Below are 27,518 nucleotides of genomic sequence, written 5' to 3'. Positions count from 1 at the left end.
CTGCTCAGCAAGCTGCCTGGTGGCTCTGAAGAACGTGGTATTTTGCAGTGAAAAGAGCTTCTGAATGAGGGTAATGTCCACTGGTCCCAAAGGGTTTCATCTGAAGCTGCTACGTCAATCAACCCTGTGTCAACTGTTACAACAAACTCCTCTATCTGATCAGTGACTGACTCTATGGCTGATTCTGCTGATAGTAACAGATAGGAGACCTGTTCTGTCAGGGCCTGGGGTAAATATAATCTTTAGGATTTTCTTCCACTACTATAGTATCGGGTATACAGTTAGACAAAAGGTTCCATAGGGTTCTTCGGCTGTCCCCATAAAAGCACCATTTGATTCCAGGTAGAACCCTTTTTAGTTCCAAGTTCCCTTTTGGAACACAAAAAGCTTCTACATGGAACCAAAACGGGTTCCTCAAAGGGTTATCCTATGGGGACAGCCGAAGAACCCTATTAGGTTCTAGATAGCACCTTTTGTTCTAAGAGTGCAGGACATTGACCTGATTTGCCTCTATGCAATGTGTTTCTCTCAACAGTTCCTAAAACAGGGTTACATGTGGAACACATGATGTAAAAACAGTGTGTTACGTGGCTATGCCTCTCCACTCTGGACTAATTATGTTATTAAAACATAGTTCATCCCAGTGCAGTATATGTCCGTAATTGAAAGGAAAGTAATGGCGGTTACTGTGACTTCATCTACAGTCTAGAGGAAGGGGTCTCGTTGTAGCCTTTTAAGTTCATGGTCACCACAAACCTTTGGGATGACCTCACAGTTGATATTATACCCATTGACAACAGGCCATGGAGGGTTTTCAGTTATAAAACAGTTTGTGAGGACTTATTTGTATTCAAGAAGGTGTTGTTTCCAGGTGTAGCACTGCTTTTAAGAGGTGAGCATATTATTCCTCCGTCTGAGTCAGCTGGTTCTAACCATCACCTGTCCTCAACTGTGTATTTCCACCTCACTTTCCCTAAAGTGCCAGTTTGCCCACAACTCTGACTAATATTCCAATTACAACATGATATAAATGTACATATGACTAGTCCATTTACAGCACATGGAAAATGTGAATAATGCAACTGTAGCTAAGGTCAGTTAGTCGTACCTAGCTTAAGCTCGAGTACTGACGGCACAGTTCCTGAGACCTGAAGTAATTGAGCCCCCAGCCCGAACAATAACAGCTGATGGGCAACATTTTTATAGTGGAAAAGCATTTTGCAAAGTGCAAAAATGACCATAGGCCTAAACCAAATTCAAATCTGGCAGCATGATTTAATTGTGAAACGGTACTTCAACAATGTGCCATATAATTAGACGTTTATTTATATATTGCTCAGTTTACTAAACTCCAGTTAAATAATTGCCTCCTTACAACCTTATAGCATACATTGTTGAAGAAAACGTTGAAATGTAATCAGAGTGTGAGATTATAATGAGGTTTACGGTACTGTTTGGACAGAAAGGTTTTGCCTGATTTGTTCTAAGGGTAAAACACAAACATTGCACAGAAGTGAGTGATTGAAGTCAGAGCATTTCACACAAACTTTTAAGAAGAGTAAAATGTCACCGTAGAGGGTGTATTTAAGAAATAAGGCCCAAGGGGGTGTGGTATATGGCCAATATACCATGGCTAAGGGCTGTTCTTAAGCACAATGCAACGTGGAGTGCCTGGATACAGGCCTTTGCTATGGTATATTGGCCATATATCACAAACCCCAGAGGTACCTTATTGCTATTATAAACTGGTTACCAATGTAATTAGAGCAATACAAATAAATGTTTTGGCATACCCGTGGTATACGGTCGGATATACCACGGCTGTCAGCCAATCAGCATTCAGGGATTGAACCGTCTGGTTTATCATTTCAAATAATGCCTACTTTCAGTATGACCGGTAACGGTTGGAGCTAGTCCCTTGGCGTTTTGCCTTTGTAAAGGATGTCACGCTGCATGCTGAGCAAGTAGTACCTCCCCTAATCGGCTCATAGCGAGACTCGAACTCAGACTTGCAAACACACGTAACCGCCCTCCTGAAGCATTCCGACTATAAAAGGTCTTCTTCAATGGCACAAGCAGCAACACTGAGTTTCACACATCCCCATCTGCTACACTGTTCATTAGTGACTTACACACGGTACTCACACAGGAAAATAACTGTAGTAGTAAGGAGTCACATTAAGCATTTGAATCACAGTGAACTGTGTTGCTAACCCATAATCAGAGCAGATGACACAGAAACCTAAATCTCATGGAATTATTGTAAATGCAGGTATTGTCTTTTCCTGTTATTCCTTTTATTTGTGCATTCAGCTCTTCCTTTTATGTTCTGATGTGAACATTGTATTGGAGAAAATCTAAGTCTGTCCCTTGGATTGGTGACACAGTGCGGACATACAGGCCCGCTGTGGGATACCAGAACCGCCCCTTACGAAGTTGTCTCCAGGCACTTCAGTTACACTGTTCAGCTTAAACACGTGAGACAGATCGGCCGAACACACCCCTCCCCAAACCTTAAGTCACATTCAACATTCCCCCCATTCCCTCATGCCTTGACTCCCTTCACCTCCTCTTGTGTGATGCTTTCTTACAGAAAGGGAAGCAGAAGGAAAGAGCAGGTAAGTGGGTGGGGCAGGAAACACTGTTCCCTTTTACACAGCCTCAGTCATACATGAACATGACACACCCTGTGGGTTGTTGGGAGGGCTGGCAATGTAGAGGCTGCTTCCATTGGAGTCAGAAACCTAATTGGACAGGGTCCTCTGTGTTAGACTTGCCAGCAACTATGAAGGTTAAGAGACTTAATGAGAGAAAAAGACAGTAACAGAATAACCGTGGATGGAGGACAAAGGATGAAGCTGCCACATAATCAAATTGATCAATTTTGCACACAAGAAATAAGAATGTAAATGTACTCCTTAATAAGTCAAGTCCATTATTGAATGCAATCTATTATCAGCATAACAATTAAGACCAGACAGAATGCTTCGGTGGATAAATCTTCACTTAAACAAAATTCCATAACGTGTCATTTTTTGTAATTGTATGTGTTGCTATTTCCTGCCCCAGTGAGCATTCAGTGGTGCCACAGGAGGGAGTCTGGACCTGAAAGGGACTCTGTTTGACCCCCGTTTAGGGTTTTCTACTCTTTTATCAGCACGTTGGGATCCATTTTGATACCCCTGTGAAACAAGATATGAGTAATGAGAAACAGCGAGAAAAAAGGAAGTGGGTGATTTAGTCACATTAGGCTGGAGTTTGACCTTTCACCTCATTTATGCTGAGAGGAATGACGTAATAGAGAGAAGGGGACACAAGATACATGTTTCTGCTATACATAAGAGGCAACAGAGCTATAACTGTAGCACTATGTACAGTACACCACATACATAATCCATCATTGACTTCTGTAGCTGCCAAAATGAATTGGGTTCCCAGAAACATCATCCAACCATTCCAAGCAGTGCCCTTTTCCACGCACCCAAGAGATGACATCGTTTTTTCTCTCCATTTTACAAACCCAGATGGTTTACTGAGAACAAATATGAATAGGCCTACTATGGTGACAATTCCTCATCATAAGGAGTCAGTTGACCAAAATATAATCAGCGGGTTGGTGCCCTCTAAACTAGGTTAATTCAGGTGGTTGCCTCTGAAGTTGATACCTTCAAGTTTTTGAAATACTATGGCCAAAACAAATGGTATGGAAATATGACCAGGCCTATATGAATAAATCACAGAAATGTAACTTATGTCATATGACCTATCTGGACCATTTGACTTGTGTCTGCCGTTACCTAATTTCACTGGGAACAAGAGTTTGGTGTCATGAGGTAGCAAGTTTGAATATGTTTTCTCCATCCTCCCCTTCACTCACTACATCACCCCCCCCCCCCTCCAGGTTTGTTACAGCTAAACCTGCTCCCGGTGTGAAAGTGGATTCTTTTCGCTCTCCACACTCGCGCGGCCCATCGTCCTCTACCGCTCGTGGGCTGTCACTGGGATTTTAAACTGGTACACGCGACCATTAACGGGACAAGAAACATTTACGTCAGAAAACTCACTGAGAATAAACGTTCCTCGAAGAAATAAGAATTCCAGAATAATTTACATTTTCTGCAGTTTTTATCTTTGAGCTGACGGATCGCGGAGAGAGTCTGCATTTCTACAGGTGAACAAAACTTAATTATTTGGTTCGGGCTTATCAAATTGCAAACTTAGCTTTGTGCTGTAGTGTATTGTCCACGAGCGCACATAATTCATCATCTTCACACTACCTAAAATGACGCGCAAATCGTGCGTGCCGATAATGCAACCTCCTAACCAAGATTCATCTACACATTAGCTATCTGTAAAGATGCCGCCCTACTCCCTCCTCTATGTTTAATATAACACACATACATTCATTATTCATGTCGGTTGCCTGACGTGAAGTTTGTTCTATAGAAAGTATTTGAATCTGATGTGTGCCACAGAATCTATTTGACTCTAGCCACAAAATTAAGGAAATTAGAAGGGGGAGATTTTCGGTGTGCAGAAAGTACTATTATAACATAATATATTTTTTTGGGGGGGTGCTTATATTTGTCCTGTTACACACAAATGTGTAATGGGAATGTGATTTTTTGCATATCCCAACCCCCCCTGAGACACCCTGAGGGAGTGGGGTCACAGCCAGGGATGTCATTGTACAGTACCCCTGGAGCAATTAAGGTTAAGTGCCTTGCTCAAGGGCACAGCAACAGATTTATATATTTTTCTCCTTGTCAGCTCTGTTATTTGAATCAGCAACCTTTCGGTAAGTGGCCCAACACGTTAACCTCGAGGCTACTGCCAACCCTAAATGTGATAGATACATTAATCTAGTCCACTTCACTCACCCCAGCCCCACCTAACAGTTAGCCTAGCTAGCGACCTCGTCAAGAGGTTTGGACCTCTTAGTGTAACATTTAAGGTGTTGGGACTGACAGTCAGAGGGACCTGTAGATGAGTCCCGGTCAGGGCTATTCACCACATTGGTGTCAGAAGTGGGATGGCACCTCGGTGCAGCCATCCAAAGCATGTCCCATCAATATGGACATAAGGGACTTACAAGAGTGAAGCGTTGGTACACGCTTTCTGAAAGAAGGGGTATTCTGTATTGACCTCGTACAACACCTATCCTTTTTACATCAGCAGTTGTCAAAATGACAACGTGCTTTACAGATTCCCAGCCTAAAACCCCAATGATCAAGCAATGCAGAGGCAGAAGCACAGTGGCTAGGAAAAAACTCCCAGTAAGGCAGTAACCTAGGAAGAAACCAAGAGAGGAACCAGGCTTTGAGGGGTGTCCACTGTCCAGTCCTCTTCTGGATGCCTAATGAGTGACTTTGTTCCAGGCATTCAGGCCTCTTGGCATAATGATGAAGGTGTAGGACATAATACCATGCTGATAGTGTCTATGCCTTGTTCCTGTTCCACACTACTGAGCTGAACTGTGCTGAGCCAAGCCAGACTGTGCTATCCTGGTTAAACATCCATCATAGTTGCTGGGACCGTGCTTGGCAGAACAATGTGAAAACGTGCCACAGCACAGTACGGTTCAAGTCTCCATGATGGTGTGAAACAGGTAACAGTGCAAAAGAGCCTATAATGGGATGAGTATAAGCTAACCTTGCCTGGTACCTGCAGATTTGCCTCCATAATGCCAAAGCTTGAACACTGTCATGAGTTTCACCAATGATGGACACTGCTGTGCCAATGCTCGTCAATGTCCAAGCAGTCATCATCGACACAAACGCCAAATGAATTGACAAAATGCTCTCTAATGTGGTTTCTGTTCGATTCTAATTTACAAAAGATGTGTCCCTCTCGCTTTCAAAATCCTATATTCACTATGAGAGCTCTGATCCAATCAGTGTGTTAGTCAGCAGTAGCCATCACTTCCATTAGCTATGGACCCTAACTGCTGCCATCATGTCTTACACTGCTAGCTAACCTCTCTACCTGAATGTGAGCAGTGTTACCCTGCCACTGGTCTCTCAGTGGAATGGAAAAGGCCTCCAAGTGTTTACATTGGGCCTAATGTTGTCAGAGCTCCTATAATACCAGCTTCAGGGGGAACAGACCGGGTCTTATGGGCCCCAGCCTCACCGGGAATAGACCGTACCACAGCAGCTCAATGGAAACACTGTGGGGGTTAGCTGTTAGCACGGCGCTCAAATAACCTGGCGGCTAATGAACTGTCACTTTTTTTCTCCAAACAAGACGTTTTTAGTCCCTGTTCGCCTGAAAAGCCCTGGTCCTGCCAGGTTTGAACCTTGATTCCAGGGTTGGCTATGTCTTTCCATGCACGTACCAGTTAACTCTTTGCTAGTGGTTGGTTTTTAGATGTCTGATTCTGTTAAGGTTTATGGGGTTTGACAGTATTGAGAACAGCCATTCTCTTCATATTGACCCTACTACACTGATTCAAGGAAGCCAGCAATATGTTAAACAATGATATCATTGTTACGCAGCTCAAGTTTTTCTAGAATGATGGAGCTTATATGATGACCTTGCCTCTTTTTTGCACGTACTGTATTAGATCATAGAGGCAGAATAGAGACAGTAGTTACCTAACTTAATGGGGGGTGTTATACAGGGTTTGAGACAGGGAGATAGTTGAGAAGGCTGAAAGGTTGAGGTGGACTAATGGATTGAACTCTCATCTCCAGGGGCCGTATGTGGGTTGGAGGTGTCAGTGATACCGCTAGATCAGCCTCTTGCACTACTGTCCCATAGTGTCTCTTAGAACTCCTCCGCACCACATGTATCATCATGTCACAGTAGAGTTTGCAGGGACGTGCAGAATCCATGGGCTCTGCCAGAGTGGGATCCCTCTCTACCTGACTGGACAAATCTTGGCTGTCCTCCTGGGAGGTTATCCCAGGACACTGGTCTAATACTGTGATTATTCATGTCCTACTGAGAGGTTATCCCAGGACACTGGTCTAGTACGGAGATTATTTCTTTCCTACTGAGAGGTTATCCCAGGACACTGGTCCAATACTGGGATTATTCCTGTCCTGCTGAGAGGTTATCCCAGGACACAGGTCCAGTACTGGGATTATTCCTGTCCTGCTGAGAGGTTATCCCAGGACACTGGTCCAGTACTGGGATTCTTCCTGTCCTGCTGAGAGGTTATCCCAGGACACTGGTCCAGTACTGGGATTCTTCCTGTCCTGCTGAGAGGTTATCCCAGGACACTGGTCCAGTACTGGGATTCTTCCTGTCCTGCTGAGAGGTTATCCCAGGACACTGGTCCAGTACTGGGATTCTTCCTGTCCTGCTGAGAGGTTATCCCAGGACACTGGTCCAGTACTGGGATTCTTCCTGTCCTGCTCAGGCCTAATGTATTATTACTTAATCAGGCTTGGGTGTTGAAGGGAGAGTTATTGATCTGATGTTTGTTGTTTAAGGCAGTGTGACAGTTGACTTGACGCTTTACGTTGTTTTATACCTATGTAACTATACGGGAATAACTGAATAATTGTATTCTGTGTCTACGCTTTCCATTCCGAGTCTATGCTGACTCACAACAATCAACCCAGATATTTTTGTACACAGTATTAACTATGTATATGCACAATGCAGTAACTGGAGATCAAGGATGAAAAATATGAATGTAAGCTCACACAAGATCTGAAATGGCTTCATGCTGTTAGGAGTATCTTCTCACAATATCTGAAATGGTTTCATGCTGTTATGTTATATCTGAAATGGCTTCATGCTTCTCACAATATCTGAAATGGTTTCTTCATGCTGTTATGCTGTTAGTATCTTCTCACAATATCTGAAATGGTTTCATGCTGTTAGGAGTATCTTCTCACAATATCTGAAATGGCTTCATGCTGTTAGGAGTATCTTCTCACAATATCTGAAATGGTTTCATGCTGTTATGTTATGGCTATCTTCTCACAATATCTTCTCACAATATCTGAAATGGCTGTTATGTTATCTTCATCACAATTATGCTGCTTCTCACAATATCTGTTATGCTGTTAGGAGTATCTTCTCACAATATCTGAAATGGCTTCATGCTGTTAGGTTAGTATCTTCACACAATATCTGAAATGGCTTCATGCTGTTAGGAGTATCTTCACACAATATCTGAAATGGCTTCATGCTGTTATGTTAGTATCTTCACACAATATCTGAAATGGCTTCATGCTGTTATATCTTCTCACAATATCTGAAATGGCTTCATGCTGTTATGTTATGGCTATCTTCTCACAACATCTGAAATGGCTTCATGCTGTTATGTTAGGGCTATCTTCTCACAATATCTGAAATGGCTTCATGCTGTTATGTTATGGCTATCTTCACACAATATCTGAAATGGCTTCATGCTGTTATGTTATGGCTATCTTCACACAATATCTGAAATGGCTTCATGCTGTTATGTTATGGCTATCTTCACACAATATCTGAAATGGCTTCATGCTGTTATCTATCTTCACAAATATCTGAAATGGCTTCATGCTGTTATGTTATGGCTATCTTCACACAATATCTGAAATGGCTATCTTCTCACAATATCTGAAATGGCTTCATGCTGTTATGTTATGGCTATCTTCACACAATATCTGAAATGGCTTCATGCTATCTATCTTCACACAATATCTGAAATGGCTTCATGCTGTTATGTTATGGCTATCTTCACACAATATCTGAAATGGCTTCATGCTGTTATGTTATGGCTATCTTCACACAATATCTGAAATGTATCTTCTTCACACAATATCTGAAATGGCTTCATGCTGTTAGGTTAGTATCTTCACACAATATCTGAAATGGCTTCATGCTGTTAGTGAAATGGCTTCATGCTGTTAGGAGTATCTTCACACAACATCTGAAATGGTTTCATGCTGTTAGGAGTATCTTCTCACAATATCTGAAATGGCTTCATGCTGTTAGGAGTATCTTCACAATATCTGAAATGGTTTCTGAAATCTTCTCACAATATCTGAAATGGCTTCATGCTGTTAGGAGTATCTTCACACAATATCTGAAATGGCTTCATGCTGTTATATCTTCACACAATATCTGAAATGGCTTCATGCTGTTAGGTTAGTATCTTCACAATATCAAATGGTTTCATCTGAAATGGCTTCATGCTGTTATGTTATATCTGAAATGCTATCTTCTCTTCACAATATCTGAAATGGCTTCATGCTGTTATGTTATGGCTATCTTCACACAATATCTGAAATGGCTTCATGCTGTTATGTTATGGCTATCTTCACACAATATCTGAAATGGCTTCATGCTGTTATGTTATGGCTATCTTCACACAATATCTGAAATGGCTTCATGCTGTTATGTTATGGCTATCTTCACACAATATCTGAAATGGCTTCATGCTGTTATGTTATGGCTATCTTCACACAAATATCTGAAATGGCTTCATGCTGTTATGTTATGGCTATCTTCACACAATATCTGAAATGGCTTCATGCTGTTATGTTATGGCTATCTTCACACAATATCTGAAATGGCTTCATGCTGTTATGTTATGGCTATCTTCACACAATATCTGAAATGGCTTCATGCTGTTATGTTATGGCTATCTTCACACAATATCTGAAATGGCTTCATGCTGTTATGTTATGGCTATCTTCACACAATATCTGAAATGGCTTCATGCTGTTATGTTATGGCTATCTTCACACAATATCTGAAATGGCTTCATGCTGTTAGGAGTATCTTCACACAACATCTGAAATGGCTTCATGCTGTTATGTTATGGCTATCTTCACACAATATCTGAAATGGCTTCATGCTGTTAGGAGTATCTTCACACAACATCTGAAATGGTTTCATGCTGTTAGGAGTATCTTCTCACAATATCTGAAATGGCTTCATGCTGTTAGGAGTATCTTCTCACAATATCTGAAATGGTTTCATGCTGTTAGGAGTATCTTCTCACAATATCTGAAATGGCTTCATGCTGTTAGGAGTATCTTCTCACAATATCTGAAATGGTTTCATGCTGTTAGGAGTATCTTCTCACAATATCTGAAATGGCTTCATGCTGTTAGGAGTATCTTCACACAAGATCTGAAATGGCTTCATGCTGTTAGGAGTATCTTCTCACAATATCTGAAATGGTTTCATGCTGTTAGGAGTATCTTCACACAACATCTGAAATGGCTTCATGCTGTTAGGAGTATCTTCACACAATATCTGAAATGGCTTCATGCTGTTATGTTATGGCTATCTTCACACAATATCTGAAATGGCTTCATGCTGTTATGTTATGGCTATCTTCACACAATATCTGAAATGGCTTCATGCTGTTATGTTATGGGCTATCTTTATGTTATGGCTATCTTCACACAATATCTGAAATGGCTTCATGCTGTTATGTTATGGCTATCTTCACACAATATCTGAAATGGCTTCATGCTGTTATGTTATGGCTATCTTCACACAATATCTGAAATGGCTTCATGCTGTTAGGCTATCTTCACACAATATCTGAAATGTATCTTCATCTTCACAAATATCATCTGAAATGGTTTCATGCTGTTAGGAGTATCTTCTCACAATATTTGAAATGGCTTCATGCTGTTAGGAGTATCTTCTCACAATATCTGAAATGGCTTCATGCTGTTATGTTATGGCTATCTTCACACAACATCTGAAATGGTTTCATGCTGTTAGGAGTATCTTCTCACAATATCTGAAATGGCTTCATGCTGTTAGGAGTATCTTCACACAACATCTGAAATGGTTTCATGCTGTTAGGAGTATCTTCACACAATATCTGAAATGGTTTCATGCTGTTATGTTATGGCTATCTTCACACAATATCTGAAATGGTTTCATGCTGTTAGGAGTATCTTCACACAATATCTGAAATGGTTTCATGCTGTTATGTTATGGCTATCTTCTCACAACATCTGAAATGGTTTCATGCTGTTAGGAGTATCTTCTCACAATATCTGAAATGGTTTCATGCTGTTAGGAGTATCTTCTCACAATATCTGAAATGGCTTCATGCTGTTAGGAGTATCTTCTCACAATATCTGAAATGGTTTCATGCTGTTAGGAGTATCTTCTCACAATATCTGAAATGGTTTCATGCTGTTAGGAGTATCTTCTCACAATATCTGAAATGGTTTCATGCTGTTAGGAGTATCTTCACACAATATCTGAAATGGCTTCATGCTGTTAGGAGTATCTTCTCACAATATCTGAAATGGTTTAATGCTGTTATGTTACGGCTATCTTCACACAAGGGGGTAAACACAGTTAGGTACTCAGAAAAGATGGAACAGTAAGGAAATTGCATTTGCTTTTTGCTCAGAAAAGGCCTTAATTCTGGTGTGACAATATAGCCTAGAGCTGGGCGATATGGACAGCAATCCATATGGGGATAAATTGCCTGAATTGATGCGATAACAATAAATAGAAATATAAGTTTATAACATTAATGTACACCATCGTTTTTTACTACTAGTTTGATGGTTGTATCCATCAATTGTCCCATTAACAATCACACATATTATCAAACTTATTAGTGTTATTACTGTTCTGTCTGGTCGGTTATCGATCATTTTCAGTTTATTGTCCCAGATCTAATATAGCCCCCCACCTGTAACCCGCTATAGATAGAATCAGTACCCTGTCTTCTTCTTATGTTAGGATAAGTGTGGGAAACATGCTGTGTTAGTGGGTGTAACCATCCGGCATGGTCTGGTAATAGCATGGTGCTCACAGTGACCCCAGTGTTAGGTTAGAGTCTTAGGGTGCATCCCACATGGCACCCTATTCCCTATATAGTGCATTTATTTGGACTATTTTGACCTGGTCAAAAGTAGTGCACAATAAAGGGGATAGGGTATCATTTGGGATGAAGACTTACTGTCATGGCTCATTTACTGGTCACATCCCATCAAGAAAACAACTGTGATTATTTCATTACCATTAATCTCGGCAGCCAGAACCAAATAAACTACTGTTAAAGATGTCATGAGAGATTAGATCTCCGTAGCTTTGGCGCTAGATTTGGTTTATATTGAGTTATTTAACCTTTATATTCAGGTTTCTATTGTTGAGATCAAATCTATTTAGCAAAAGTGACCTGGTCCAAATGGCCCTAAACCAGGAACCATATTCTGAATAAAAAATATACATTGAAAATACATCATTATATACTTAGATCAGTGAGGGACTGAACCTCGGTGAGACATGCATGCACACACATATGCACTCACACACACAAGCATGCACGCACACAGACCCACACACACTGCTATTCTAGTCAGACTTATGTCCTGACCAAATCATGAAAGACAAAACTATAACTGCTCTGGGTTTACCAAACTCATATTTTATTGGTCCATGTGTTTGTTACCATTGCACTCATTACTTTCCCGCCATTATGATGAGCCTGTCCTCCCCACTCCCCATTTCACCCTCCTTCCAACAGCCTCCATTGATCCTGCTCTGGGAAATTCACCCTGGTCGGGTATTGGAAGTTTTGAGCAAGAAGCCACCTCCCCTCTCTCCCTTCAGAAAAGTTGTAGTCTTTACTTAAAGAGGAGGGAGGGGCTGTTACTCAGAAATAACAGAATCGAGATCCAACGCAATAACACAAAACCTGAACATTTACTTCTGAAATAACTGAGTAGCTCTTTGTTCATGGTGGGAGAACAGGGAGGCTGTGTATGAGTGTGTGTACATGTCTATATATCTGAGGATGTTACCAAGCATTTCTGTTGACTGCTGTCGTCCCTGGCCACCCCCCCCCTCCCTCCTGTTTAGAGGTTTGTGTTTTACACCTCCACCACACTGACAGCGTTATTGCGTTTTGGTGCACCAGAAATACATTCATTTCCAATGGAACTCTGTGTTTGCCTCGCAGCGTTGTGTTGCAGAGGCAGGTGCAGTGCGTTCTGTGTGCAGCATATGTTGGATCTATTGAACATATGCATTAAACTGTATGTTGAATGTTGAACTTATGTTTCACACATATCAGATGATGCTGCGTACTATTTTGTACAATCAGGCTGTCGGTGTGATCGAGGCGTTAACAACAGAACGGACTGCTGTGTGAGATGAGGAGTGACATTTTTTAATGCTTTATTTCATGAGCTTGGAGTTGCAATACACTAAAACGCATATAACACTTACCACATATCAAACTCTTTGAATTACATGCAGAATTACAGGATGTTGATATTATCATGGTATTATTAGCCCTTACTTGTAGCAGTATCAATACTGATGTTACAATGCCTTTGCCTAAACAATTCACCTTCTAACTTTATACTGTCACAAATACTATTTGCTTTTTGCTTTTTTACAGTATATTCATTTGGTTGAATTTCATACAATGATGACTTATATGCTTATTTTATTTCTATGAAAACTGGGGAGAGTTCATCGGGGGGGGTACCTGAGCTGCATGCAGGGGGGGGGGGGCTTCATCCATCCAGCCCTTGTTTAAAGTTGGCTGCAACGAATAGGCCACTGTAACTTTATGTACACAGTTGTTAAACTATAGCCATTCATTCACTCTAACAATATAGCCCATTGTGCTTCCAATTCAATCATAATTAATTGTGTAGTTTTGATACAACCTACGTAATGAAAGTGTTTATCTCAGTGAAGCTAGTAGTAGAGGACGGCGTTTCAGTGCTTCATTCATTCTGATGTCATTAATGCCCAGATTGAACTGGTCTAAAAATGGATTTTAAAAAGCAGGACTGGATTTACTGCAGGTATAATGGTGTACTGTACATGCCTTCCACACAGGCACCTCTGAGGTAATGGGTTTGTTTGGGAGGAGTTGGGAAACTAGTTCACAAATGTGTGGGCCTCTGTAGCTCAGTTGGTAGAGCATGGCACTTACACCGCTAAGATAGTGGATTCGATACCATCCGTACGTAAAGGTTATCCACGCATGACTGTAAGTCACGTTCGATAAGTGTCTGCTAAATGGCATATACAGGGCATTTGGAAAGTGTTCAGACACCTTGACCTTTTTACACATTTTGTTACATTACAGCCTTATTCTAAAATGGATTAATAAAAACAAATCCTCATCAATCTACACACAAATACCTCATAATGACAAAGCAAAAACAGGTTTGTAGAAATTTTTGCAAATGTCTAAAAAAATATATTAAAAAAAAAACGTATTTACATAAGTATTCAGACCCTTTGACTCGAAATTGAGCTCAGGTGCATCCTGTTTCCATTGATCATCCTTGAGATGTTTCTACAACTTGATTGGAGTCCAACTGTGGTAAATGTAATTGATTGGACATGATTTGGAAAGGCACACAGCTGTCTATATAAGGTCCCACGGTTGAGAGTGTATGTCAGAGCAAAATCCAAGACTTGAGTTTGGATGAATTGTCCGTAGAGCTTCGAGACAGGATTGTGTCGAGGCACAGATCTGGAGAAGGATACCAAAAAATGTCAGCAGCATCAAAGGTCCCCAACAACACAGTGGCCTCCATCATTCCTAAATGGAAGAAGTTTGGAAGCACCAAGACTCTTCCTAGAGCTGGCTGCCCAGCCAAACTGAGCAATCCGGGGAGAAGTGCCTTGGTCAGGGATGTGACCAACAACCTGATGGAGCTTCAAAAGTTATTATGCGGAGATGGGAGAACCTTCCAGAAGAACAACCATCTCTGCAGCACTCCACCAATCAGGACTTTATGGTAGAGTGGCCAGACGGAAGCCACTCCTCATTAAAAGGCACATGACAGTCAGCTTGGAGTTTTACAAAAGGCACCTAAAGACTCTCCGACCATGAGAAACAAGATTCTCTGGTCTGATGAAACCAACATGCTGTTGGGATGTTTATCACTGGCAGGGACTGGGAAACTAGTCAGGAGCGAGGGAAAGATGAACGGAGCAAAGTACAGAGAGTCTATGAATGTCCTTGAGTGGCCCAGCCAGAACCTGCACTTCAACCCGATCGAACATCTCTGGAGTGACCTTAAAATAGCTGTGCAGCAACACTCCCCATCCAACCTGACAGAGAGTATGAGAGGATCTGCAGAGAAGAATGGGAGAAACTCCCCAAATACAGGTGGGTCAAGCTTGTAGCGTCATACCCAAGAAGACTCGAGGCTGTAATCGCTGCCAAAGGTGCTTCAACAAAGTACTTAGTAAAGGGTCTGAATACTTATGTTTTAAAAAATTATACATTTGCAAAAATGTCTAAAAACCTGCTTTTGCTTTGTCATTATGGGGTATTGTGTGGAGATTGAAGAGGTTCAAAAAACGATTGAATCCACTTTAGAATAAGGCTGTAACGTAACAAAATGTGGAAAACGTGAAGGGATCTGAATACGTTGCGAATGCAATGTATTACTATTGTATTATGCTGATCTATTCTAGATGTAGTCAGTGGACTGGGGCCAGAACCTGAGGCACCCTGAGTGCCTCTAGTTACATTAACAAGCCATTCTAGTAGAAGTCAGAGGCCAGGAGAGGTACAGAGGGTTTGTGTGGAAGTGATCCTTAATGGTCGACATTCTTAGACAGAACTGGCCTGTCTTTGATTTTAAAGTCTTTTAATGAATTTGAATGAATTTAGGCCAATCAATGCCTTTGAATAACATCAACCTTAAACTACAACGTAACAGAACACTTCCTAGGGTGCATAGTCAGCGTTTCTTCTTTTGATTTCAGGTAAACTATGACCAGGTGGATTGTATTACTTTGTGTTTGTCTGTCCGTCACCTCGGCAACATTCAACAATTATCAGCAAATCAGCAGCTATGAGGAGCACTCCTTTCTGGGTATGTGGACATATTACTCCTCACTATACAGTGCATATGAAATGACATATTTATTTGTGTCTGGTTACATGGCTTTTTGTGTGTTCGTGTGACTGTGTCTTTACCTGTGTCTGGTTGTTAATCATTGTGTGTTTATATATATATGTGTGTGTGTGTGTGTGTGTGGCCATCTCTCTGCCCTCTTCCCCTCCAGACCCTGAGGACACACTGAGTGTGAGCGTCCCCCTGGAGCTGCCTCAGCGCCCTCTACTGGGCAGCACCTTGGTACTACCCTGTTACTTCCAGGTGGGTCGGCCTGGCACCAATATCAATACTATACAGTTCTGAGAAATAAGGATGTTGGATTTAGCAATACATATCATTTTATTTTTTATTTTTTCATTTAAAATTAACAAGATTACTATCTACTGTTTCAGGGACCGTCTCTCCACTGTTTTAACTCCCTCCACTGTTTTAACTCCCTTCACTGTTTTAACTTTCCACTGTTTTAACTCCCTCCACTGTTTTAACTCCCTCCACTGTTTTAACTCCCTCCACTGTTTTAACTCCCTTCACTGTTTTAACTCCCTCCACTGTTTTAACTCCCTCACTGTTTTAACTCCCTCCACTGTTTTAACTCTCTCCACTGTTTTAACTCCCTTCACTGTTTTAACTCCCTCCACTGTTTTAACTCCCTCACTGTTTTAACTCCCTCCACTGTTTTAACTCTCTCCACTGTTTTAACTCTCTCCACTGTTTTAACTCCCTTCACTGTTTTAACTCCCTCCACTGTTTTAACTCCCTCACCGTTTTAACTCTCTCCACTGTTTTAACTCCCTTCACTGTTTTAACTCCCTCCACTGTTTTAACTCTCTCCACTATTTTAACTCCCTCCACTTTGTTTTGACTTGTTTTCATGTTTCTCATAATACTGTTTTATGTATCAACTCTTTTCACATATTTGAGTCCTGGTGAGGAGAAAAAACTCAGTTAGACAGGACTGCAGTTCAATTGACCAATGATGAGTTACAGTGATACAAAGTTCCATGATAAGAAACCTCATTGTAGTTCCACCATTATGTGACTTGATGTGTTTTATTTCAGAGTGGTCATCAACATAAAAATAGTATTTAATATTGTATTGTAATGTAATTATGTTTTTTTAATAAACTTGAACTTTAACCCTACTTCCAGGACCACACCGTCCACGACCCCGGCGCCCCCACCATTGCCCCCCTGTCCCACCGCATCAAATGGAGCCGCATCACCAAGGAGCGTGTCTCTGTCATCCTGGTGGCCATGGACGGAGAGGTCAGGGTGGAGGAGGACTATCTGGACCGGGTCCACATGGTGGGCTACCCCCAGACCCCCACTGACGCCAGCATCAAGATCACAGAGTTGAGGTCCAACGACACCGGCACCTACCGATGTGAGGTCCAGCACGGCATCGAGGACAACCATGACACTGTGGACGTCCTGGTTCAAGGTAGGGACAGAGGGTAGTGGGACGACTGCTTGCTGCCAAGGAATTCATCTTTGGATATTGCTCTCTTTGTAAACAAAGTTGGTGCTTAAAGCCCCTGTACACACGTGACTTTCTTTTGATCTTTTGATTTTAGGACATTAAAAATGTTATTTGCCTAATACTAAGGATTTGTATGGTTCCATGAGTATTTTTGTTGTTGTTGATATTCTATAATTTGCTCTCTGTACTGTATATGAACCATACTGACAACTTTGAAGCAAAATAAATCATGTATCTTTAAGCCACACAGATAGGCAGTGATCTAATTATTTTCTGGAGACATTAGTGGCTGTTCTGTCGCTGTTACACTGTTGTCTCTCTCCAGGTATCGTGTTTCACTACCGGGCCATCACGACACGCTACACTCTGACCTTTGAGAAGGCCAAGGCAGCCTGTATCCAGAACAGTGCTGTGATCGCGACCCCAGAGCAGCTCCAGGCCGCGTACGATGACGGCTTCCACCAGTGTGATGCCGGCTGGCTCTCTGACCAGACTGTCAGGTCAGCCTATATCCCTCTCCTTCATCTGCACTGATCTGAAATCAGTTGCTGTTTTCAGATCAGTGCCAAAAGCAGTGAAGTGAATGAAGTGACTGGAAATAACTGAACTGATTTCAGAACAAAGTGAAGGAGGGAGTCTATAAGGCTTGTCTTCAAATAGTGTTTGTTTTCTTTAAAATATTAAGTGAGCTTGAGTGAGCTTGCCTGACACAATGGAGCCAATAGAATAATCCCAAAAGTGCAAGCTCTACCTATCTGGCACTCCAACTAGGCTCAATCGAATGCTTTGAAAGACAACAATGGTCTAATTTTGAACCCATATCTGCAATCTATCCAATGTTTGAAAATAAGTTAAAATATTTTATTTAACAGTTTATAATGACTGTGCATACAGTTCTCTAAGCATCATGAGGTAATTTACTTCATATAGGAATTATAAATAGAGTTATACTTGACGGTTTGTATTTCAACATTGTCCATTTATGTAATGTTTACATTTTCACGTCAGTATTTGGTTTGATCCTCCATCTAAACACAGATGTCTGCCATGCAGAACTTCCTGTAGATTGTTTGACAGCTGAGCCTCTGAACATGTCACTTCCTCTCGACACACAGCCTCTCTTGTCCTCCATGCATCCCTCCTTCCATCCCTGGCAAAAACCTAGAGGATTGTGTTTACCTTTCTCTGATCTCACCTGTATGTTTTTTTCAACACCTGAGAACGAAAGCCCTCATTCCATAAATCTCCTCTAGTTGATTTCTCAGAAGTACTAGAAGGTTTAGAGGAAAATTGTGGACCGGTTTCCCAGACACAGATTAAGCCTAGTCTGGGACTAAGAAGCTTTTTAAAGATTTTTAACCTTAAAAATATGTTTGAAATAATATGTTACCCAGAAAGGAAGACAAAGGCTCCGATTGAATCAATAAACTAACACGGCTCTGCCTCAACTGATTCACTCAGAATGTTGATGTTGTAATGGAGGTGTTTAAACCAACACACTGAATAGAATAGAATGTATTTGGATCAAAACATATACAACAAGATATACATCAGATCCCCACAGGATAGCACTTTAAAGTATCTCTCTGCAAGGTAGGCCTATCTCTCTGCAAGGTAGGCCTATCTCTCTGCAAGGTAGGCCTATCTCTCTGCAAGGTAGGCCTATCTCTCTGCAAGGTAGGCCTATCACTCTGCAAGGTAGGCCTATCACTCTGCAAGGTAGGCCTATCTCTCTGCAAGGTAGGCCTATCACTCTGCAAGGTAGGCCTATCACTCTGCAAGGTAGGCCTATCTCTCTGCAAGGTAGGCCTATCTCTCTGCAAGGTAGGCCTATCTCTCTGCAAGGTAGGCCTATCTCTCTGCAAGGTAGGCCTATCTCTCTGCAAGGTAGGCCTATCTCTCTGCAAGGTAGGCCTATCTCTCTGCAAGGTAGGCCTATCTCTCTGCAAGGTAGGCCTATCTCTCTACAAGATAGGCCTATCACTCTGCAAGGTAGGCCTATCTCTCTGCAAGGTAGGCCTATCTCTCTGCAAGGTAGGCCTATCTCTCTGCAAGGTAGGCCTATCACTCTGCAAGGTAGGCCTATCACTCTGCAAGGTAGGCCTATCACTCTGCAAGGTAGGCCTATCACTCTGCAAGGTAGGCCTATCACTCTGCAAGGTAGGCCTATCACTCTGCAAGGTAGGCCTATCACTCTGCAAGGTAGGCCTATCACTCTGCAAGGTAGGCCTATCTCTCTGCAAGGTAGGCCTATCTCTCTGCAAGGTAGGCCTATCTCTCTGCAAGGTAGGCCTATCTCTCTGCAAGGTAGGCCTATCTCTCTGCAAGGTAGGCCTATCTCTCTGCAAGGTAGGCCTATCTCTCTGCAAGGTAGGCCTATCTCTCTGCAAGGTAGGCCTATCACTCTGCAAGGTAGGCCTATCTCTCTGCAAGGTAGGCCTATCTCTCTGCAAGGTAGGCCTATCTCTCTGCAAGGTAGGCCTATCTCTCTGCAAGGTAGGCCTATCTCTCTGCAAGGTAGGCCTATCTCTCTGCAAGGTAGGCCTATCTCTCTGCAAGGTAGGCCTATCTCTCTGCAAGGTAGGCCTATCTCTCTGCAAGGTAGGCCTATCACTCTATCAAAGGTAGGCCTATCTCTCTGCAAGGTAGGCCTATCACTCTGCAAGGTAGGCCTATCACTCTGCAAGGTAGGCCTATCACTCTGCAAGGTAGGCCTATCACTCTGCAAGGTAGGCCTATCACTCTGCAAGGTAGGCCTATCACTCTGCAAGGTAGGCCTATCACTCTGCAAGGTAGGCCTATCACTCTGCAAGGTAGGCCTATCACTCTGCAAGGTAGGCCTATCACTCTGCAAGGTAGGCCTATCACTCTGCAAGGTAGGCCTATCACTCTGCAAGGTAGGCCTATCTCTCTGCAAGGTAGGCCTATCACTCTGCAAGGTAGGCCTATCACTCTGCAAGGTAGGCCTATCACTCTGCAAGGTAGGCCTATCACTCTGCAAGGTAGGCCTATCACTCTGCAAGGTAGGCCTATCTCTCTGCAAGGTAGGCCTATCTCTCTGCAAGGTAGGCCTATCACTCTGCAAGGTAGGCCTATCACTCTGCAAGGTAGGCCTATCACTCTGCAAGGTAGGCCTATCTCTCTGCAAGGTAGGCCTATCTCTCTGCAAGGTAGGCCTATCACTCTGCAAGGTAGGCCTATCACTCTGCAAGGTAGGCCTATCTCTCTGCAAGGTAGGCCTATCTCTCTGCAAGGTAGGCCTATCTCTCTGCAAGGTAGGCCTATCACTCTGCAAGGTAGGCCTATCACTCTGCAAGGTAGGCCTATCTCTCTGCAAGGTAGGCCTATCTCTCTGCAAGGTAGGCCTATCTCTCTGCAAGGTAGGCCTATCTCTCTGCAAGGTAGGCCTATCTCTCTGCAAGGTAGGCCTATCACTCTGCAAGGTAGGCCTATCTCTCTGCAAGGTAGGCCTATCTCTCTGCAAGGTAGGCCTATCTCTCTGCAAGGTAGGCCTATATCTCTGCAAGGTAGGCCTATCTCTCTGCAAGGTAGGCCTATCACTCTGCAAGGTAGGCCTATCACTCTGCAAGGTAGGCCTATCTCTCTGCAAGGTAGGCCTATCTCTCTGCAAGGTAGGCCTATCTCTCTGCAAGGTAGGCCTATCTCTCTGCAAGGTAGGCCTATCTCTCTGCAAGGTAGGCCTATCACTCTGCACTGGTATGGATTTTGCACTCATTTCTGTTTTCTGTGAAAGGTACCCAATCCATGATCCACGTGAGAATTGCTATGGCGACAAAGACGAGTTCCCCGGGGTGCGAACCTACGGAGTGAGAGATGTCAACGAGACTTACGACGTGTACTGTTTTGCCGAGAAGATGACAGGTAACCAAGGAGACATCCCTGATCTTTTTTTCATAATGAGTGACAGGATGAGATCAGGACATGTTCACTTTGGAGAATACAGTCGTTTTCACAGACTCCTTTTTCTGAGGAGTCATGTGAAAATTGTGAACATTTTAATTGTGATTGACTCAAATATTCTTAACTACACAACTATCAACCTCAAGTAACACTGAACATGGCACTATCTTACGTCCATCCTCCCCGGTACTCTCCTCTCCCAGGCAGTGTGTTCTACTCTGGCTCTGTGGCTAAGTTCACCTACTTTGAGGCTGAGGAACAGTGTAGTAAGCAGGGGGCCCTGTTGGCCACCACAGGACAGCTGTACCTGGCCTGGCAGGCTGGTCTGGATGAGTGCAATGCAGGCTGGCTAGGAGACAGGAGCGTCCGCTACCCCATCAATGTCCGGAGGCCGCAGTGCGGAGGGGGTCTGCTGGGGGTACGGACCGTGTACCTCCACGTCAACCAGACGGGGTACCCCCTCCCCGAATCCCGCTATGATGCCTACTGCTACACAGGTAGGTTGCATTTAGCCTGGTCCCAGATCTGTTTGTGTCGTCTTGACATCTCCTATAGGAGTTGGCTATATAGCACAAACAGAACTAGAACCAGGATAGGTTACACTGTGAATCAACCATAGACTGGAATGCGTTATCATTGGAATGAACCTGTTTTAGTGTCATATTAGTAAGCGTGTGTGTGTGTGCCCGTTTTAGTGTCATATTTGTTAGCGTGTGTGTTTTAGAGTCATATTTGTTAGCGTGTGTGTTTTAGTGTCATATTTGTTAGCGTGTGTGTGTGCCCGTTTTAGTGTCATATTTGTAAGCGTGTGTGTGTGCGTTTTAGTGTCGTGTGTGTGTGTGTGTGTGTGTGTGTGTGTGTGTGTGTGTGTGTGTGTGTGTGTGTGTGTGTGTGTGTGTGTGTGTGTGTGTGTGTGTGTGTGTGTGTGTGTGTGTGTGTGTGTGTGTGTGTGTTAGTGTCATATTTGTAAGTGTGTGTGTGTGTGTGTGTTAGTGTCATATTTGTAAGTGTGTGTGTGTGTGTGTGTTAGTGTCATATTTGTAAGTGTGTGTGTGTGTGTGTGCGTTTTAGTGTCATATTTGTAAGTGTGTGTGTGTGCGTTTTAGTGTCATATTTGTAAGTGTGTGTGTGTGTGTGTGTGCGTTTTAGTGTCATATTTGTAAGTGTGTGTGTGTGTGTGTGCGTTTTAGTGTCATATTTGTAAGTGTGTGTGTGTGTGTGTGTGTGCGTTTTAGTGTCATATTTGTAAGTGTGTGTGTGTGTGTGTGTGTGCGTTTTAGTGTCATATTTGTAAGTGTGTGTGTGTGTGTGTGTGCGTGCGTTTTAGTGTCATATTTGTGTCATATTTTTAAGCGTTTAATTGTTTCATATTTGTCAAATGGCTGAATTTGTTCAGGATCACAACAGTGTTAAGTGAAACAGTAAACAACCATATTCTCACCACACGTTTCCTGTTGGAAACCGTTCCCAACAGTTTAGTGATCACGTGCATGAACCCTTTCTTCGGTCTCCTCTAGAAACGGACGAGGAGGGCTCAGGCATGGTGGTGCCCACCGAGGCGGGCAGCGGCGTGTTGAGCGTTGCCACAGTGACCCAGGGTCCTCCCGAGGTGTTCTTCAGGAACATGACCACAGAGAGCGAGGCACTGGGCGAGGGCCTGGCCACCCAGAAACCCACTAGCGTGGACTTCACTTTCGGCACTGAGTTGCCCCTGCCACAGCCGCCCAGTATCACCGAGCTGCCACAGCCGCCCAGTGTCACCGAGCTGCCACAGCCGCCCAGTATCACCGAGCTGCCACAGCCGCCCAGTGTCACCGAGCTGCCACAGCCGCCCAGTGTCACCGAGCTGCCCCTACCACAGCCGCCCAGTGTCACCGAGCTGCCCCTACCACAGCCGCCCAGTGTCACCGAGCTGCCCCTACCACAGCCGCCCAGTGGGACAGAGTTGGTTGTGGATGTGGTGGGGAGAGTAACGGCCAGGCCGGATGTGGGGAGTGAGATCGGCGAAGTGAGCAGATCAGGATATTTATTTTCTGCTACAGGTCAGTGACTGGATATCTGCTGGGTTTGACTGTAAATAGCAAACTTAGTCACTTTTCATGGGACCCTGTGTTGGGAAAGTTGTTTCTGGAACAACTGAGTGTACAAGCCCTACTTTCAATACTACTGAGTGTTTGCATGTTGAAATGGAAAGAGAAGAATTTCAGTCATTGCTGAGGAGACTAGCAAGCTTTATTGGAGAGGATTTACTGTTTACTGTGCTTTACTGTGCCCCTGGGGCGGCAGGGTAGCCTAGTGGTTAGAGCATTGGACTAGTAACCGGAAGGTTGCAAGTTCAAACCCCCGAGCTGACAAGGTACAAATCTGTCGTTCTGCCCCTGAACAGGCAGTTAACCCACTGTTCCAAGGCCGTCATTGAAAATAAGAATTTGTTCTTAACTGACTTGCCTAGTTAAATAAAGGTAAAATAAAAATTTTTTTTTTTTAAAGGATTTACTGTGCTTTACTGTGAGAGGATATTTGCAACGTCGTTTTACAGCACACTCTGAAGAACACAACAAATAATTGATCAAAAAATCTGAATGATTACAAACTGTGAATAAAAACACACTGGGGTGATTAATGTGTTTGGTGCATGAGATCAACCACATTATATCAGCATCATTACCTCTCCATCTGTAGGCGTGGTGTTTCACTACCGTGCTGGATCTAGTCGCTACGCCTTCACCTTCGTGGAGGCCCAGCTTGCCTGTCAGAGTGTTGGAGCCTCCATCGCCACCCCAGAGCAGCTCCAGGCTGCCTATGAGGCCGGCTACAACCAGTGTGATGCAGGCTGGCTTCTGGATCAGACCGTCAGGTAGGCGGGAAGACACACACACACTTGTTTGTTTACATGGGCACACAAACATATTTAAAGACAGAACTACAGACAGATTAATACATGCACACACACACACACACACACACACACACACACACACACACACACACACACACACACACACACACACACACACACACACACACACACACACACACACACACACACACACACACACACACACACACACACACACACACACACACACACTAACTACAGGAGGCTGATGAGGGGAGGATGGCTCGTAATAATGGCTGGAATGGAGTCAATGGAGTGGTATCAAAAATGTGTTTGATTTGTACGATTCCATTCCATTTATTCCATTCCAGCCATTACTATGAGCCATCCTCCCCAATGAAGGTGCTGCCAGCCGGCTGCCACCTGTACCACATGCAGATACTGTACTTGTTTCTAGTCCTTGTCACTTTTCCTTACCATCAGTACAACCATCTTCTTCTTCATTATACTCCCATTCATGGCTGTGAATAAAGGTTGTTTTCATGCACAGGTATCCCATCGTGTCTCCTCTGGAGAAGTGCTCTGGGGATCTGGAGACTTTACCAGGAGTGAGGACCTATGGACTGAGGCCCGCTGAGGAACGCTACGATGTGTACTGCTACGTGGACAGACTCAGGGGTGAGAAAACACACTAGGTTTTGTTCACTCAAATTGCTCTTGAATCACTTTGTAACCCAGAGATGTCATACCTTGTGTCTATTTCTTGTCTGTCTATTGCAGTAGTAGTCTTTAAGGATAAGTCAAGAGGTTGGGCTAGTTTATTATATTTACACTGTCTTAACTATGTGGGATATGAATGGCAATTGAAAAAGAGGTTTATCTTATCACAAACCACATCGTTGTGGGAGTTGTTTTGAGCACTGACTCGACTGTCCACGTCCCTCTCTTCTCTTGTCACCATCCTCTCATCCCTTAACCTGACTGTCCTCCTCTCACCATCCTCTCATCCCTTAACCTGACTGTCCTCCTCTCACCATCCTCTCATCCCTTAACCTGACTGTCTTCTCTTGTCACCATCCTCTCATCCCTTAACCTGACTGTGCTCCTCTCACCATCCTCTCATCCCTTAACCTGACTGTCTTCTCTTGTCACCATCCTCTCATCCCTTAACCTGACTGTCCTCCTCTCACCATCCTCTCATCCCTTAACCTGACTGTCCTCTTCACCATCCTCTCATCCCTTAACCCGACTGTCCTCTTCTCACCATCCTCTCATCCTTTAACCTGACTGTCTTCTCTTCTCACCATCCTCTCATCCCTTAACCTGACTGTCTTCTCTTCTCTTGTCACCATCCTCTCATCCCTTAACCTGACGGTCTTCTCTTCTCTTCATCCTCTCATCCCTTAACCTGACTGTCTTCTCTTCTCGTCTCGTCTCTTCTCTTCTCTTCATCCTCTCATCCCTTAACCTGACTGTCTTCTCTTCTCTTCATCCTCTCATCCCTTAACCTGACTGTCTTCTCTTCTCACCATCCTCTCATCCCTTAACCTGACTGTCTTCTCTTCTCACCATCCTCTCATCCCTTAACCTGACTGTCCTCTTCTCCCCATCCTCTCATCCCTTAACCTGACTGTCTTCTCTTCTCTTCATCCTCTCATCCCTTAACTTGACTGTCCTCTTCTCACCATCCTCTCATCCCTTAACCCGACTGTCCTCTTCTCACCATCCTCTCATCCCTTAACCTGACTGTCCTCTTCTCTTGTCACCATCCTCTCATCCCTTAACCTGACTGTCCTCTTCTCTTGTCACCATCCTCTCATCCCTTAACCTGACTGTCCTCTTCGCACCATCCTCTCATCCCTTAACCTGACTGTCCTCTTCTCACCATCCTCTCATCCCTTAACCTGACTGTCCTCTTCTCTTCATCCTCTCATACCGTAACCTGACTGTCCTCTTCTCACCATCCTCTCATCCGTTAACCTGACTGTCCTCTTCTCACCATCCTCTCTTCCCTTAATCTGACTGTCCTCTCTTCTCTAGGTGATGTGTTCCATGCTGGCTCCAGTGAGGGCTTCACCTATGACGGTGCTCTGGCTCACTGTCAGGAGCTGAACGCTACCCTGGCCTCTACTGGCCAGCTCTACGCCGCCTGGAGACAAGGCTTGGATAAGTGCCGCGCAGGTTGGCTAATCGACCGGAGTGTCCGGTACCCCATCACCAACCCCCGGGCGGCGTGTGGTGCAGGGAAGGCAGGGGTGTACACAGTATACACCCACAACAACCAGACGGGATACCCAGACCTGTATTCCAGATATGACGCCTACTGCTTCAAAGGTTTGGACTGAAATGTGTTGAATCATACAGTGGGGAGAACAAGTATTTGATACACTGCCGATTTTGCAGGTTTTCCTACTTACAAACCATGTAGAGGTCTGTAATTTTTATCATAGGTACACTTCAACTGTGAAAGACGGAATCTAAAACAAAAATCCAGAAAATCACATTGTATGATTTTTAAAAACCTACAAAATCGGCAGTGTATCAAATACTTGGTCTCCCCACTGTAAGTCATGTTGTTTCCACTTTATTTCAACATCAAAAAAATATTCAGGCTAAAACGCAATCAGAACTGTACGTTGGTCTTGGATAGACACAGGAATGTAATAGAATAATGTGTCATCTCTCACTCACTCACTCACTCACTCACTCACTCACTCACTCACTCACTCACTCACTCACTCACTCACCCACCCACCCACCCACCCACCTACTCACCCAGTCACCCACTCACCCACCCACCCACTCACCCACTCTCTCACTCACTCACTCACCCACTCACCCACTCTCTCACTCACTCCTTCACTCATTCTATCACCCACTCACCCTCTCACTCAGTTTTCACTCGCTCGCATTATCATTCACTCTCACTCACTCGTTCGCTTGCATGGTCACTCACTCACTCACTCACTCACTCACTCACTCACTCACTCACTCACTCACTCACTCACCCACCCACCCACCCACCCACCCACTCACTCACTCACTCACTCACTCACTCACTCACTCACTTCTTCACTCTTTCTATCACTCACTCACCCTCTCACTCCGTCTTCACTCGCTCGCATTATCATTCACTCTCACTCAGTTGTTCGCTTGCATGGTCACTCACTCACCTTCTCTCACTCACCCACTCACTCACTCACTCACTCACTCACTCACTCACTCACTCACTCACTCACTCACTCACTCACTCACTCACTCACTCACTCAGATCTATTTGTTTCCTGTAGTGGACATCTTGTTTGTCGCCAATGAAACTGGATTGAACATCACAGAGATAGAAGAGGCTTTGGTTAACCTCACATCCATCACTGATTTGCTGAGGCCTGGTAAGAGCCATAGTCACTTCACTTGCCTTTAATAAGCATTTTATGGAATTCTACACTATAAATATACACTGTATATA

The 27,518-nt window shown here is 43.6% G+C and overlaps 1 protein-coding gene across 3 annotated transcripts in view; it reads left to right on the top strand.

Annotated features, from left to right (window-relative positions):
* Window positions 1-3,959: 3,959 nt before the first annotated feature.
* Window positions 3,960-27,518, top strand: part of LOC124017830 (aggrecan core protein-like) — a 47,591-nt gene continuing 24,032 nt past the window's right edge. For all 3 annotated transcript variants that reach the window (XM_046333064.1, XM_046333063.1, XM_046333062.1), the window contains exons 1-12: window positions 3,960-4,171; window positions 15,679-15,788; window positions 15,982-16,073; window positions 16,962-17,253; window positions 17,618-17,792; window positions 21,047-21,174; window positions 21,417-21,710; window positions 22,731-23,255; window positions 23,896-24,070; window positions 24,603-24,730; window positions 26,093-26,386; window positions 27,343-27,441. In XM_046333064.1, coding sequence (XP_046189020.1) covers window positions 15,686-15,788; window positions 15,982-16,073; window positions 16,962-17,253; window positions 17,618-17,792; window positions 21,047-21,174; window positions 21,417-21,710; window positions 22,731-23,255; window positions 23,896-24,070; window positions 24,603-24,730; window positions 26,093-26,386; window positions 27,343-27,441 — 2,305 coding nt within the window. In that variant the 5' untranslated portion in view covers window positions 3,960-4,171; window positions 15,679-15,685. The remainder of the gene's footprint in view (window positions 4,172-15,678; window positions 15,789-15,981; window positions 16,074-16,961; window positions 17,254-17,617; window positions 17,793-21,046; window positions 21,175-21,416; window positions 21,711-22,730; window positions 23,256-23,895; window positions 24,071-24,602; window positions 24,731-26,092; window positions 26,387-27,342; window positions 27,442-27,518) is intronic.

Source organism: Oncorhynchus gorbuscha, unplaced genomic scaffold, assembly GCF_021184085.1.
Source record: "Oncorhynchus gorbuscha isolate QuinsamMale2020 ecotype Even-year unplaced genomic scaffold, OgorEven_v1.0 Un_scaffold_333, whole genome shotgun sequence".
Taxonomy (NCBI): Eukaryota; Metazoa; Chordata; class Actinopteri; order Salmoniformes; family Salmonidae; genus Oncorhynchus; species Oncorhynchus gorbuscha.
This window is presented reverse-complemented; position numbering and strand designations above follow the sequence as displayed.